At 32.2% G+C, this 14,983-nt stretch overlaps 2 protein-coding genes across 3 annotated transcripts; one reads left to right on the forward strand and one right to left on the reverse strand.

Moving 5' to 3' along the window:
• Positions 1–111: 111 nt before the first annotated feature.
• LOC144850093 (oxidative stress-induced growth inhibitor 1-like) lies at positions 112–10,802 on the reverse strand. 2 transcript variants are annotated; one of them, XM_078707288.1, is made up of 6 exons: positions 10,559–10,802; positions 8,692–8,795; positions 7,312–7,445; positions 6,667–6,858; positions 3,577–3,665; positions 112–3,245 (listed from the first exon to the last, which is right to left on the reverse strand). In XM_078707288.1, exons 2-6 carry the CDS (start codon positions 8,774–8,776, stop codon positions 2,219–2,221), a joined length of 1,527 nt encoding a protein of 508 aa, XP_078563414.1. In that variant the 5' UTR covers positions 8,777–8,795; positions 10,559–10,802; the 3' UTR covers positions 112–2,218. The 2 variants fall into 2 exon arrangements, with proteins under 2 accessions (XP_078563414.1, XP_078563413.1); XM_078707287.1 differs by having other exon boundaries at positions 8,692–8,992.
• Positions 9,959–14,805, forward strand: LOC144851037 (transmembrane protein with metallophosphoesterase domain-like). The gene is made up of 6 exons (XM_078708559.1): positions 9,959–9,995; positions 12,219–12,230; positions 12,357–12,467; positions 12,847–13,006; positions 13,279–13,418; positions 13,806–14,805. Exons 1-6 carry the CDS (start codon positions 9,959–9,961, stop codon positions 13,994–13,996), a joined length of 651 nt encoding a protein of 216 aa, XP_078564685.1. The 3' UTR covers positions 13,997–14,805.
• The last annotated feature ends 178 nt before the right edge of the window (positions 14,806–14,983 follow it).

Here is a 14,983-nt window from a genome sequence, read left to right on the forward strand (position 1 = left end):
AAGTTTGGTATTGGGAAAGTTTCCAGTTTTCAGAGAGTTTGGTATGGAGGAATCGACTCACAAGATGCTGTCTGGAAATATGAAGAATAACATTTTTTTGGTACTTTCATGTATTACACAAAATATAAAATTTAATTCACATATTTATTTGTACGGTTATGAAACATGAAAATACAAATATTGTTATTTTGCCTGCAACAAGTAAAAAATATTTTGAAATTTGTGAGGTAAGTATATTAAAAGATTCAGTCCTAAACCATAGTACTTGCCTAGTGCACCGTTTGGAAAAAAAGTACAATCTTGCAATTGAAAGTTTTGGGCTGATGTCCATCCGTGAAAGGAACAAATCCTGTCCAGAAAATGCATCTTGGAATCTTTCATAAGTGAATTTGTAAATTAGTTCTATTCTATGTACTACTGTATTAGAAAAATAGGCACCTTAATACAACATTACAAACTCATTACTTAGCCTTTAAATATTTGAAAGACTAGTTGTATAATCAACCCACCAAACATGTTTAATTTGCATTTGAATTAATATTTGGTGTATTTGTTAGGTCTCCATAGAGTTTCTTGAGTTGAACGTTAATTAACATTTCTATTCTATTGAAAAAAGTACTTTTGAGCACAGACGTTTCAATTTCAGTGTTCAGTTCCACAAATGGAATCTTTAGATCTAATTATAGGCCTCTGTATTCATAATATATAAAGAAGTTGTATACATATAATCTTTAAATAATTCATAAAGATACAGGCATGGCGTATGCTTATTATAAATGCAATTTTAATTATATTGTATGGAACCAACATCTCATGATTACTTTAAATATTGATAAGCAGTCGCAATTATTTCACACACAATACATTATATAAATTAAATTCCTTCTATTGACAATATATAAAATCAAGTACAGTAATTGAAAATATGAAATAATTATACAATTAAATCTATGTAAAACAAAGTATTAATAAAACAAAGTAATATAATACTTAAAAACAGATAGATATTGGCACTAGTGAACTTTGACCCTAAGTCAGGTTAGAGTACGCACAAGGCTTGTTTTTTTTTCATATTTAACTATTTTAGATACATACTGTAGATTTAACACAACGTAAATATTACTGTATTACAACATAATGAATGTTAACAAATTATATTACACAAAATTAAAACCTTTGGTTATTAAAATATAGCTTGTTTTTAGATTTTAGTAGTGGCTCTACTTTATGTAGGCCTAAACTTGAATGAATGAGTTGTTTAGGATCATTAATTTTTACCCTCAGTAGTTCAACATTTACTAATACTCCAAGAAGCAACAACTTTTAGCGATTTTCAGTATATTATTTTAAGAATTCCAGATTTTTCATATGAGAAACACATTTACAAAAATTAAATAAAATAGTTCCCATTACATGGTTTAATATATCATTTCATATCCAATTGTTATACTTTCAATTTAAAGTCAGATAAAAATATATTTCTTTATTTGCACATAGCATGAATATACATACAAGAAAAAAAGATGTATACTATATCAGTGACACCAAACTCGAAAAATACATAATTCTAATGTTTTTAATAAAATATTTCAATTTCAATTATTAATCTCAATTTTTAAATATCCAAAACGATTTTCCCTAAATTTTCTTCAAATACACGCTTTTGTAGAGAGCTTCAAAATTAAACAATAATTTTTTATTTTTGTTGTTGTTGAAGAAAATCAATATACTTTACAGCACTCATGGCATAATATGCTGAGTCTTTTGTGCAGTTTTTGTCAAGTAATATCTGGTTGTTATTTCCAAGGTTTCATTTATTCTTCAATGGCTATCAAATAATAATATAACTATATAATGTTATATACTATAACAGAATAAGGCACTAAGTGCTCTTAAAAAGTTGCTAATAACAATTTAGATTTTAAACAAAATTGTTTAAATTAAACAGAAACAATAAAAATCAAGTACAAATCTCCTACAATTACAACTTAATAAAATATTTCATTTAAATCACTTGTATAAACCTTCATTTGAGATCCCACCCTAATGGTTTTGAGTTACTGTAACCACACACTTTGGTTATTTGTAATTTGTAATTATAGGCTATATTATGAAAAATGGAGAGCTGCAAAAGTCCTGAGTGACCAGAGACTGTATGCTTACTGTTTTGTTGTTGTTGTAATATAATCCACCTTCTTTCACAGAAATTGTCATTGCCTTATTGCCCTCTGAATGGAGAAGGTGGTGGTGTTGGAATTTTCTTTTGTATTATATTTGATGCTACAGCCAGAGCACCTCCTTGAAGAAATCGAACAAAGTTGTCTCCAACTAATGGACCAATTGCATAAAGACTTGGTTCCACATTGCTTTCCATTGTGTACGGATCAACGTCCAACGGGTTATTCTTACAACTAACTAGCATATTCTTATGTAAACTATACGACTTGCCATAATTTGGTAAAAAGTCTAACTTTGGTTTTGAACCAATAAGAACACATGCATGAGATACTTTTACAGAAGTTTGATTCCCATTTAAATCTTGTAATACTACAGTTCGATCTGGTCTGAATTCCACTACTGTATGTTGTGGTAAATTCAGATAATTAGTATTAGATTCTGCCCCACTATTCATCATAGTGTAGATTTTATTGTACTCCGGATACAAAAGTTTTGGTAGATTTCGTAATGGCTGGCCTTTGTTATTCGACTTGCGCCTGAATGCATGCGTAACTGGAATATTGTTATTGTGTGCAAATATTATTGCGTCAGCTGCGCTAAGTCCGGCTCCGACTATTAACACCGGATCCGAACTTGCACATATTTCTTCGTTCATTATAGCTTCTTCCAATTTCTTTAAATTATGCGAAACATAATTTAAATTCTCTCCTAGTACATTGAGTCTATTTGGGTAATCGCTCGTTCCGGTAGCAATCACAACATTTGGTGTAAAAATACAAAAAGGTTCTTCAGTACCCATGTCATTATGTCGCGCAAGTCCTTTCACCTCAAACATGTTTTCTCCTTCAAGTCGACGACAGCGTTGGCATGCGATCTCGGGTTCTCCATTCTCCGAGTTAATTACACGCATTCCTGTCAGCTTTTTTACTGATGTCACGGTCACGTTTGAGTAAAAGTTCTCACCAAGACCCATATGTTGCACATAATCTTTATAGTACTGGGCGACCTCTGTCACTTTTGCACGGTTTCCATTATCAGTTTGGCCTGAATTATCTCCCTGTCCTAATCTGTTGATAGATAAGATTAAAGATGCAAAATACTAACATTTAGAATCATGGCTCATGTGTGAGGTAATGGAATTTAAGCATGGAGTTAATTGAACAGAATCCTCAAAACCCTCTGGCTGTACTATAGCATAATTTAGGTGGACTTTAAGTCTAAGAACTGATATAGATATTTTTAGGCTTTGATTTGTGCAATTAATAAGAATCAAGACATCTTATAAGTGTAGTATATTAGTGTTTTTTTTTTTACCGTCAATGGTTATTTCTATTTCTATACTAAAGTAATATAATTAACAAGTAAACAGATAAAAGTACTATAGTACTATTTACTAACCGTGTTTCTTGTAGCCATTTCTTAAATTCCATACCCGGAAGTTCCATCCAATTACTTAGACTCAACGTTAGTAAGGTATCGTCCATTTTCTATAATAAAATATATGCAATATATAATACTTGTCACAAGATTACCCTTATTATAAAACAAACAAAAAATAATTTTTAAAAAACCCAATGTATCTTTAAATAGAGTTCAGTGTTGTAAAGTTCACTGTACAGTATATGGTACCTGCAACATTACAAACTACAATTGGCAGACAATATTGCAATCATTACTAACTGTAGAATATATCATCATTTAACATAACAAACAGCACTTACAAAGATTACATAATACAAACATAAAACATAACTATTAAGAGACATTACATAAAAATATGTTTCAAAGTTCAGTATAACAAAATATTATTAATGTAAAACATTCACAACAGTATGATAACGTCATATCACTATGATAAAGTCATATCACTGTGATAATATAACTGCATGTTGAGTGCAGCAGGTTATGATTTGCAGTTTTTAGTGAAGATATTAATAGCTCATCACGTAGATAAGCTGTCCAGAGCGGAAGAGGATCGTGACAACAAACACTTGATCAGTAATGACAGATCAAACATAACTATAACATAACAAATTTGTATTTGTGGGGTTGTAGTATTAGCAAACAAGGCATTAAGGGGTGGCTGTTTTTTGTTAGCATTTGCCTGTCAACAAAGTACATAAAGAACTTCACTGTGGTTAACTAAACTTACATAACCAGGCATGTCAACTTATCGTTTCAGTAAACACTAGATACTTATTTCAACTCTCTAAAAGTAAAACTGGACATCCTTAAGCTGGTCCAAGAATGTCAAACAGTCAGTACTAAGAGGACACTGTCGGAACCCAACAGTGTCCCCAAATATATTTTCCTTGTTTGTTTCATGGAAATGTGTCCACTGAATAGGTGTCGCAAAGGAGGTGTTGTACTATTGTAGGAAAGAATTTAGCAATTTGGTTTGGAAGAGTTGAAATATTATATACAAAAAAATTCTACAGATTTAGAAAGAACAACAATTATGCAACTGTTCAAATGCTACAAAATTGATACAGCAGCGGTTACAGTATTATAAATGATTAATTTTACATACTGTACCATATTTGTCCATAATATGGACAATTGGAAGATGATCTGAAAATTGATATGCAAGTGTTATGTGAAGTTGAATACACACAATGAATGTTTCCAATTTAACCAAAATTACTTTTGACCGAAAATATTTGTTTAATTACCATATATTCTCGGGTATAATCCCACTTCGGGTCTAATCTCACCTCCTACTTTATGTCTTATTTCACAAACAGGAATACTGTATCCCCAGTATTGACTTTTGGTCTGGATGTAGGCCTCGCTTTAGCCAGTTCGGATGAGTTTTTACAAGAAATGCTTACCAATCATTGTTTTTCCTGAACCAGGGTTTTCCCGGCTAGAGTGGGGTGGTGGGATTATACCAGAGGATATATATAATAAAATATAAGTGGAAAACCTGAACTTTTCACATTGCCAACCATTTATGGTAAATGTGTGTAGTTTTATGCTTCAATGGTAAAATTGAAAAGCTGATTAAATATGGAATGTCAAAGCAAAACATTAGATTTTAGAATATTACACAGTAGAATTATTTGTGAGTCTAGACTGTATGCCATGCAGTATGGATTTTTAACTGCTCTGCTGGTGTGAAGTACAGTAAAATATCAGCGTATACTGGTATTGGTGATAATTTTGATAGATTGACCCACCTATGTAATGCTACTGGTTAAAGGCACAAGCCTCATTCTAATCAATTGAAAGTTTAGTTTTTAAAACCATTCATGATCTGCATAATTTAAATTTTATAAAACTTTATAAAGATTGAATAAATATGCCACAATAAAATCTGAAAGTCTCCATAACTGGATACTGTACCAATATATACAATGTGAGTTTAGTATACACAATGCTTGTTTGTAGTTGGAACAGAAGTATAGAAAATTCATTTATTTTAAATGGTACATTTATAAACCCTATATATTTATATAAAAAAACCAAAGGAAATAATAAAAACTAAAACCACCCACTATACGCGAGGCCACAGAATTGTTGTACTTGAACTTTTTCCATTTTAATAGGCATTTATTTCTTAGAATTCAATACTCATTCCACCTCAAAGAAGGGAAATACTTGTAAAAGTTTGAGTCTCTCTTTGTTTTGCTTGCTTTTCAAAATAAAAGTCTAACCCAACGAGAAAAAAATATCATTCTGAAATAAATATTGCGTATATTTTCTGATTTCTTGTATGAAAACTGTTTTAGTCCTATCAACTACAGTAGTAGGCTAGAAAATGTTACTACAGTACAATCTACTGCAGTGTACAGTACAGTATACATTCAATTATCCATAAAATTATCATTCTTTTGCTACAATAGTCATAAGATTTGATTTTAATGAATAAAGAGACTGGGCATAGAAGATTTATGTTATCTAACAGTGACCTCGATAACAAAGAATATAATATCCTGGTTTATATGTTTGACCTCTCCTGTAATCTTCTTTATGGGTAAAGTGTTGAGAAATTGTTTTAAAAATCACATGCATACAATGGTGCATATTGTGTTGCTGTATTCACCACTTTGAGTTCAGTACAAAAGGACTGAATAATAGCTAGTCTCAATCAGGATTAGTTCAATGTTAACAAAATCAAATCAACCATCTCAAATTTCCTAACTATTGAATAGTTATCAGGTAAACACACTTGAATTAAAAATGAAAATGCAATTTACATTGGCAGTGAATTGGATGCATATGTACTTTAATTGCAATAATATTACTGCAATACATTTAGTATTATTGTTATGGGTATGAGACATGCAATCGTGTGCATCATTTTTTTTATCAAATTTAGATTTTAATACAAGTAGAACTGTTTATACTTGAATATGGCTTGGCAGTGGTATATACAGTTGCCATTTCTTTAATTACTGAGAGCTATGCCAGTCGCAGTACTACTGTGCAGTACCTTGTGGTAATGGTCTGTAATTAGAGGGTGACTTGTTGTAGTCAAAACCTTACCTGCCAAGCTCCTCCTGGTATTCCACTTCCAAGAACAATATGAGGTATTTGTTTGTTTTTATCATATATCCATTGTAAGCAGGACTCCTCCTCAAGTCCTAAGTCAGCATTTGGATGATGTAGATTGTCAAATAAGAGAGAAACAGGATTGGATGATCTACCCTCTAGACCGTTACTAAGGTACTCTAAATCCTGTCAAATAAAAAGCATTTAAAAAAAGAAGGTAATGGTTTTGGTTGTCAAACTGATCTATAATTGCAATGCTCAAGTCTCACCTGTCACAAAGACTGGGTATGATGACAGGCAAATTCAACTATCAATTCAGTGCGTACTGTACATGATAAATATTGGGTATAATCCCACTACATAATTTACAACACACTCATTAAATCAGAAAATGATTCCTATTTACTTTAGATTTATTAAAAATTAGTTATTGTTAATACTGTACAACATTCCAAGTAAAAATGTTCACAATTGTAATTCATTCAGAATAGTACCCAGTAAAATACAGTTTAGTTACATTTATAATGACCTTAAAACGTATTCTGAGCACCATTGCAAACGTACAGTAGTATAGAAAGGCACTATATTAAATGAATATTATTTCAATGTTAATGATGTACATGCAGCAGGTGCTTTTACCTGTTCTAAAATTGATAGAGTTTGGTTCTCATTGAGCCTTTCTTGCAAGAACTCAAGTTGATGTGGCTTTCCGTTGTAATATGGCCAATTGCCAGACAGAAAATACGATAGACATATCCCTGATGGACCGTTTCCTACAAATATGAAAATGAACAGAACAAACCTTAATAAATAATAGGAGGTGAAGCATGAAACTTCTAATGTGTTACCTAAATTGATGTGCATTTCACACATTGGTTAAAAACCCTGAAAAAAAACACCTCATTTACAAGAATTTATTAACCAAATGTAACAAAGATAAAATTTGCTTAATTTAAACATTTTTTTTGGTCATTTTCTTGAACATTGCATGCTAATTACAAACTGAAATTTTATTACTGTACTTTAAGTATTATTTTATATACATTACTACACTTATTAATTTTATAAATAAATCGTCTACTTTATAATTAATATAAAAGATCATGATTGTTGAATATGCCATTTTAATGTAACATAATCCACTTTGACCAAAAATTGGATAGAAAAAAAATGCATTTACCTGACAAAAAACTGTAATTTAGAGCAAAAAAAGGTCAAATTGGCTGCCAGCAAGTGGGTTTTTGGTTGAATTTAACCATTTATTTTATCAATTTATAAGTGAAAACAATTTTTTTTTTCTATGGAAGTGATTAACTTTATTAAAACTACAAAATAATATATTCAAAGTCTGATTTAATTAATCTTCATTTTTCATGTTTTGGAGGACAATGCATCTTTAATCAAGTTCAATACAAATTTTCATAATTTTGCTACAGCTGAGTGATTTCAGTGAATTTTTACAACAAAAGACAAATTAAATTTGCTGTCATTTTTCATTTAGTTGCCAGTTAGTACTGTACTGTACTACAGCCTCAATGGGTTATGACAAACTACTGCTAATAACTATGGAACAATATATATATATCTCGGTATCTTTATTTCCATTTAAACATCAAAAACAATTCACTAAGGTAAAAAAAAATCCGTAACAGCCAAAAAGCTGGATTGAAGATTTTTTTTACAAAAGGCCTTTTAATTAAAAACATCAAACAATTTCATACAAATAACCTACAAAAAAAAATTTAAAAATTTAGCAGCAAGATCCAGGCAAGTTGGAGGTGAAAATCCAAGAGAATCAAAAGACGAAACAATTAAGAATTTAGGAGACTAGTTATTTTAATATACTACAGGCAACAGGCCACAAAATGATATAGATCATTAAAGTCAGGTCAGATTCAGATTCGATTTATTAAGTCATTCATACATAGTATATTTATAATGATAACTGTTTTCTTGGCAGAAAAACACAAGCAAAATCACACACACAATATTTACATTCGTGATCAATCATTAACTTACCTATAACAACAACTTGTGTATAACAGTGGTCAATCTCACAGCAGCAACGAATTTCACAATCACTACTGGCTACATTATTAGCCATTCCTCGACAGCTTCTAGGCCTGCCGATGATAAAGGTATTAATGTATGGTCCAATAGATGACCGATTGATCAGACAAAAAGAAGTGTGATGTTCAGCAACTCTAGACCAGGTACTGTAGGTCTAACTACCCATTAAGCCTCATATGTTCAGATCCCAAAAACATGTCATGAACCAGTGATGAATATTCATGAGATGAAATCCCTGCCACCTTATTGGCTGTTGATAAACAAAGAATTGTAAATAATTCATAATCAACTAGATTGAACTAATTCATTGGCAAGCTGGTATAACAATATAATGAATATTCATAGCCTGATTAAGCAGAAGTGTGTATTGATTGGTTTGCTGAAAAATGACTCGGCATTTTATATTCAATAAAAATATTAATAAACATACTATAAGAATCAAGCAATCAATCAATCAATAACATTTTTCTAGAATAAATATAGTGAAAAGAATTTCTAGAACAAATTCTATCAAAAGTACAGCTAGTTATTGTGGACTACTCACTGTATGTATTTTTACAAGTCTGTTGTGAAATCTCAATTGCAAAAATTTGAGGGTGGATTCGAATCTATATTAATTATTATCATGGGTGTTATACTGTAATGCCTTCTCAAATCATAATATTCATTTGGATCAATTTTTTTTCACATCAAATAACACATGCATAAATAGTGGTGCGTACAATACAATACAACTACAAAAATGTAAAAAAAAAACAAAAAAAATACAAAAACAATGGAAAAGAAAACTGAAATAATATTAAATTCCTTAAAAAACAAAGATGAACTTTGTTTGAGAACCAATTCAATTCAACTTTATTTAACCGCAGAGAGGCCCAGATCAATATATGGTTGTTTTTCCCTGGCTGGGGCATACAAAAAATTCAAATACAATTTCAATCAACCATATTTTTACAATTCAATTCAAATAAACATTTATTTCTTTCATTTTTCAAATTAAAATTAATACATTTAAATTTATTATATATACAGTATATCTATATTATTAATTTCAAACTAGAGAATTGTAGATTTTAATATCAAAGGTATCGAAATCCAAATATATGGATGGTTCAAGGTATACAGAATGTGGTTCATTGCGGTTAGGTTTTTGCAGTTCAGTTCATTGGGTTGGACTGTACAGTTACTACACTACAGTAAATTATTAAAAGCGGAAATGTGTCGCTCTAGGAAAATAGCGAGAAAAGACGATGGTGAGTAAAGCAATGGGTTCACTGTCGTTCATTGGAGTGCGATGCGGTAATTCGGTGAAAGTTGAAATCGGTCGCAATAAAATCAACATCCAGTATATTCTAATTGTATGGAGCGCCACTATGGCTACGCCTGTTTATCATATCCTCGGTTGCGTTTGACATAGGATAGATGCGTTTGACATCGGATAGATGCGTTTGACATCGGATAGATACATTTTTGACATATTTGAAGATTTTTAATCAACGCCAGCGGTCACTATGATTTTAGTTATTTTTATTAATATTATACGTCTCACTCTCAATAATTAGGCTATTATAATAGAAATTCTTGTATAGGCCTAGTCTAGAGTAGGACTAGCTTAGCTAGGTACAGCAGCAGTAGGCCTACCATTCAAGTGACTGACTCAATCAGCTGAATTCAGTCAGGTTTAGTTAGGCCATGCATAGAATAGAGGTAAAAAATCCCTCTGTGATGTTCTACTATACAGGCTAGCCTACTACTACTACTACTAGAGTCGGTGGTAGGCCTAGCTGCTATGCGTTGACGAAAAGTAAAATCTTACCCTCCTCAACTCAGCCCGCGTCTCGAGTCTCAGCAGGCTAGCTAGCACTCTCTGTGTGCTGCAGCTACTCGATACAAAAATCCAAATGAAAGTAATCAGTGACCAACAATAAAACAATAAAAGACAGGCAGTAGCTTTTCTTCTCCTTCCTTCCAATCGACTCACATTTTGCATGGATGGGGATGATGGGTAGAAGAAATAACCTACGATGCGGAGAAAGGTGTGGTGGTACTACTGTATCCCTAGGCCTGGATGGAAAGAGAGACACACGACGAACGCATGGTGTGGTGGCGGTGTCAGAGAGGAGATCCAATGATGATCATCATCAAAAAAGGACACGTGTCGCCCTCTCTCGACCTGCTTTTTAACCGGTTAATTATAAGTACCGGCGCGGCCGGTTGGCTTATATTTTTACGGCGCAAGTTCTTGTTTTAAAATAATTTTTGTTTTGGTTATAATGCCCATTCACAAATATTCCTTTGAACAAAAATTGTTCAAAATCTGAGAAACTGTAATAATAATAGTCTAAGAAAGTTTCTGTAAGACCAATGAATTAATTTGTTTATTTAGGTTTATAAATATTGTTTAAAAAAAAATTAAACTGCAACTTGTTCATGTTTTTAGGACATACACTGCAGAGGTAATTAATAAATCATTTCAAGTCTTTTTTTTTACTTTACGTAACTCATATGATTAGACCTGGCTGGGATTTTTTTTATTTCTTGTGAAAATGTTAGCATCTACTTGATAATATGTAATTATTTTTTCATTCATTGAGACTTCGCGCGGGAAAAAGAAATAGAAGTACAGTAGTCACGTCGTCGGCGTCTGATAAAACATGGGTTTATAGCGGTAGGGAACGATAGCGTTTTGTAATCAATCTGAACAAAACCAAAATTTGTTATTGTCAAATCATCATCATGCCTGGCGTTAAAAAGTTGTCGGTGTTGTTCTGTTCTTTAGTGCTCTTCCTTTTACTAAGTTCTTTTGCTGTTCGAAATTCTGACCGAAAAACTCGATCCTTGGTTTTACGATTGCAAATCGTCATATTTATTGAATCCCTTCTATCGTTAGGATCAATTTTTATTTGGCATAATCTGTCGCAATTGTACCCAGCCCAGCAGGCAGTCCATCACGATGCGACAGGGAAGCAATCTGCCGCGAGGAGAATATTGCCAATCAGACGGCCTAGCTTATATAGGGGGCGTTTCCAGGTTATTTGGAAATTTGTATTATTTACAGTCCTACTAAGCGCTCAGTTATGTTACCCTTTAGGTGTTACATTAATTTCTGCCGAACCATATAAAATAGTTTTGTTTTCCTATATTTGTATGGGTATCCATCTTTTACTTTCCACAAACATCGCACTATGGTTTTTAATCAGTACAATTTGTCGAAAAATATTCTGTCCAAATATGAATTCTGATCGCGAATGGATGACTTTATTTAAAGTGTGTGTGGTAGTTTTTGTGTCTGGGATATTTGCATTTACTGCTGTTTCTAGGGCATTTCATGGGCCAATTATTAAAAAAGTAAACATTCCGATCTCTAATCTCCCAAAAGTTTTTGATGGTATGAGAATCGTGCAAATATCTGATATACATCTTGGACCAACTGTAGGAAAATCACAACTTCAAAGGGCAATAGAACTAACGAACAGTTATAAATCCAGGTAAATAATAATATATATACAGTATTTCAATTTATAAATCATCAACCAACAATAATTCCTAATTTAACATAAGAATTAAGATAACAGTCAAACAAAAGTATCTGACTGTATTTGTTTTGTTTACAGATCTTGTGTCCATCACTGGAGATTTAGTAGATGCTCCTGTTTCATACTTGTCTGAAGCTGCATTGCCTTTGAATCAACTTAATCCACAATATGGCACTTATTTTGTCACGGGTAAGATTAAAACAGATTGTCTGTCTAGTAACAAAATGAGCCAGGGTCCTATTTTTAGCGGTGGGGATGGAGTACACTGGGCATTTAGAAGCAAACAAGAAAATGCAACTGGGACATCAAATCAAATATCTCCCCTTCCCTGGTATATATCACCTCTCCCAGGGTCTACATCTCCTCCCCCAGGGTCTACAACTCCTCTCCCAGGGTCTTTATCCCCTCTACCAGTGTATACATTCCCTGTCCCAGTGTTTTATTCTCTCTCACAGGGTCTACATCTCTCCCAGGATCTACATCTCTCCCAAGATCTATAATCCCCACCCCAGGGTCTATGCCAGAATGAGGTGCAAGAATTGTGAGATTAATCTTATTGTATTTGTAGGCAACCATGAATATTACACTGGAGATGTAGATGCATGGATTGGCTACTTGAAAACGCTTGGTGTGAAATGCCTGCATAACGAAAACATTAAAATTCGCCATCAAGATAAAGATTTCTTCTATTTAGCTGGCACAGATGATGTACAGGGAGAAACATTTAAGTAATAAGTTGTTCTAATGTGATAAACCATTATATATTTTTATGTGCACCATTGTACCACCCCACCCCCATATTTGACCTGCATATTAACAAACAGAAAACATGAAAATGGCCAAGGTCACTACTGATTATGACCTTTTGTAAATTAAATTCAATATTTAAAATATTCCATATAATTGTTCAAATGTGTCTTTTAGTCTAGTTGAAGTTGTTTCATTACAACAGTCACAATAATAACATTAATATCACTACTACTTGCATTTGTTGATGCAGGTACGGTGATCATGGGTTCAAGTTGGATAAGGCTCTTGAAGGCACAGACCAACAACATGCCATCATTCTTCTGGCTCACAGACCAAGTGCTGCATACTCTGCCCTCTCTGCAGACAAAGGCATCAAGTTAGTGCTTTCAGGTATGTGATATCCTTAGTCATGAGTTCTCTTCTGGTTTGTCAATTCACAAGATACTATGTTGTCTTGATATAAGCCTTGTCTACACTATCAAACTTTATGTGACAAAAAAAAATGGACATGATGTTATATCACTACCATATTTAGGCATACCACTACCATATTTAGGCATGTTACTACCATATTTGATCCAGTTGTATCAGGATCAACGATTTTTTTTTAATGGGGAAGCACTAACATAAAATATAACCTTAATAGTAAAAAATAGATATCAAAAGTAATTACATAGTAAATACATAATGCATTTTAGCTGAAAAATCTTCCCCTGATTATGTAATGTTTCTTATCACACTGATATTATCTATCTATTTTATATTGTACCTTTCTAGGACACACACATGGCGGTCAGTTGTTTCCAGCAATTGTATGGGTATACTTTTTAAATCCATATTTTATCGGTTTATATCAATACAGTCCAACGAGTTACGTTTATGTTTCTTCTGGCACGTTTTATTGGGGCATACCGATGCGAATGTTTTCAACACCAGAAGTTACGCTCATTACACTACATTCTGCATAGAAGAAGCTGAAGCCAAAGATTATAATTGCATCTCATTAGGTTTATGTAAGTTTAAACTCGCTACAAAATGAAAAACACAATGATAATTACAGACTTGTAATAGGACTTTGTTTATGTAGAGCATCTTGTGTGTATGTTTGTCTTGTGAACTCCTGAGGGTCCCTAATGATCAGCAATTGCTAGATGAATTCACCCTCATTAAATATGGTAAAAAAAAGAAAAAAAATAATAATATGGTCTTAAAGTAATTATCTATTAAACAGATGTTCTTCAATTACTGTAAAGAGAGTAATAAAATATGGATAGGTTATAACGGTCTGGAATAATATATAGTATTTATTGAAATACTGTACACCAATCGGGTGTAAGTATGTGATGTAATCACTTTTTATAATTTATATACAGATTTGTTTCTAAATAAAGAAGCACCTCAGGGACCATGATTTTATGGAATTTCTTTTCGAAAACTTTAATTTGAACTAATTTAATTTTAATTTTAACTTAATTTTAACTTTGAAACTGCTAGCCGGTTATATTGTAGAGAGGGTGGTTGTGGCCAAAGGAAAGCTATGAACGTGGTACATCTGGTCAGTTTGTAATTTTGGGATCTGTTGGGGAGGGGTTAGTTATATCTAGGTTTCATTTTACACTATTTCACTATGTCTAGAAATTGATACAGTAGTTTTTTTTATAACAAGGAACTGTAATTTAAAATCAATTAAAATAATTACCAAAATGCTGTATATGATTTTAATAACAAATTACTATTGTAATTCATTTTTTATAATGATTTAGCTTTCGAGTTAAAAATAAAAGTTAAAAAATAAAATTAAAGACATGAAAAATGATTTTTAGTGTTAATATTTTTTGCCCGAAAAGCCAATGTTTCGATACGTACATTCTAGAAAAGGTTGTTACAGTAGAAAGTACCAGTAGCGGCGTCTTTAAACGTTACGTTAAGTTATGCAGATTATCGTATCTTTAAAG

This window comes from Antedon bifida, chromosome 8 (assembly GCF_963402885.1).
Source record: "Antedon bifida chromosome 8, ecAntBifi1.1, whole genome shotgun sequence".
In the NCBI taxonomy this organism is placed as follows: domain Eukaryota; kingdom Metazoa; phylum Echinodermata; class Crinoidea; order Comatulida; family Antedonidae; genus Antedon; species Antedon bifida.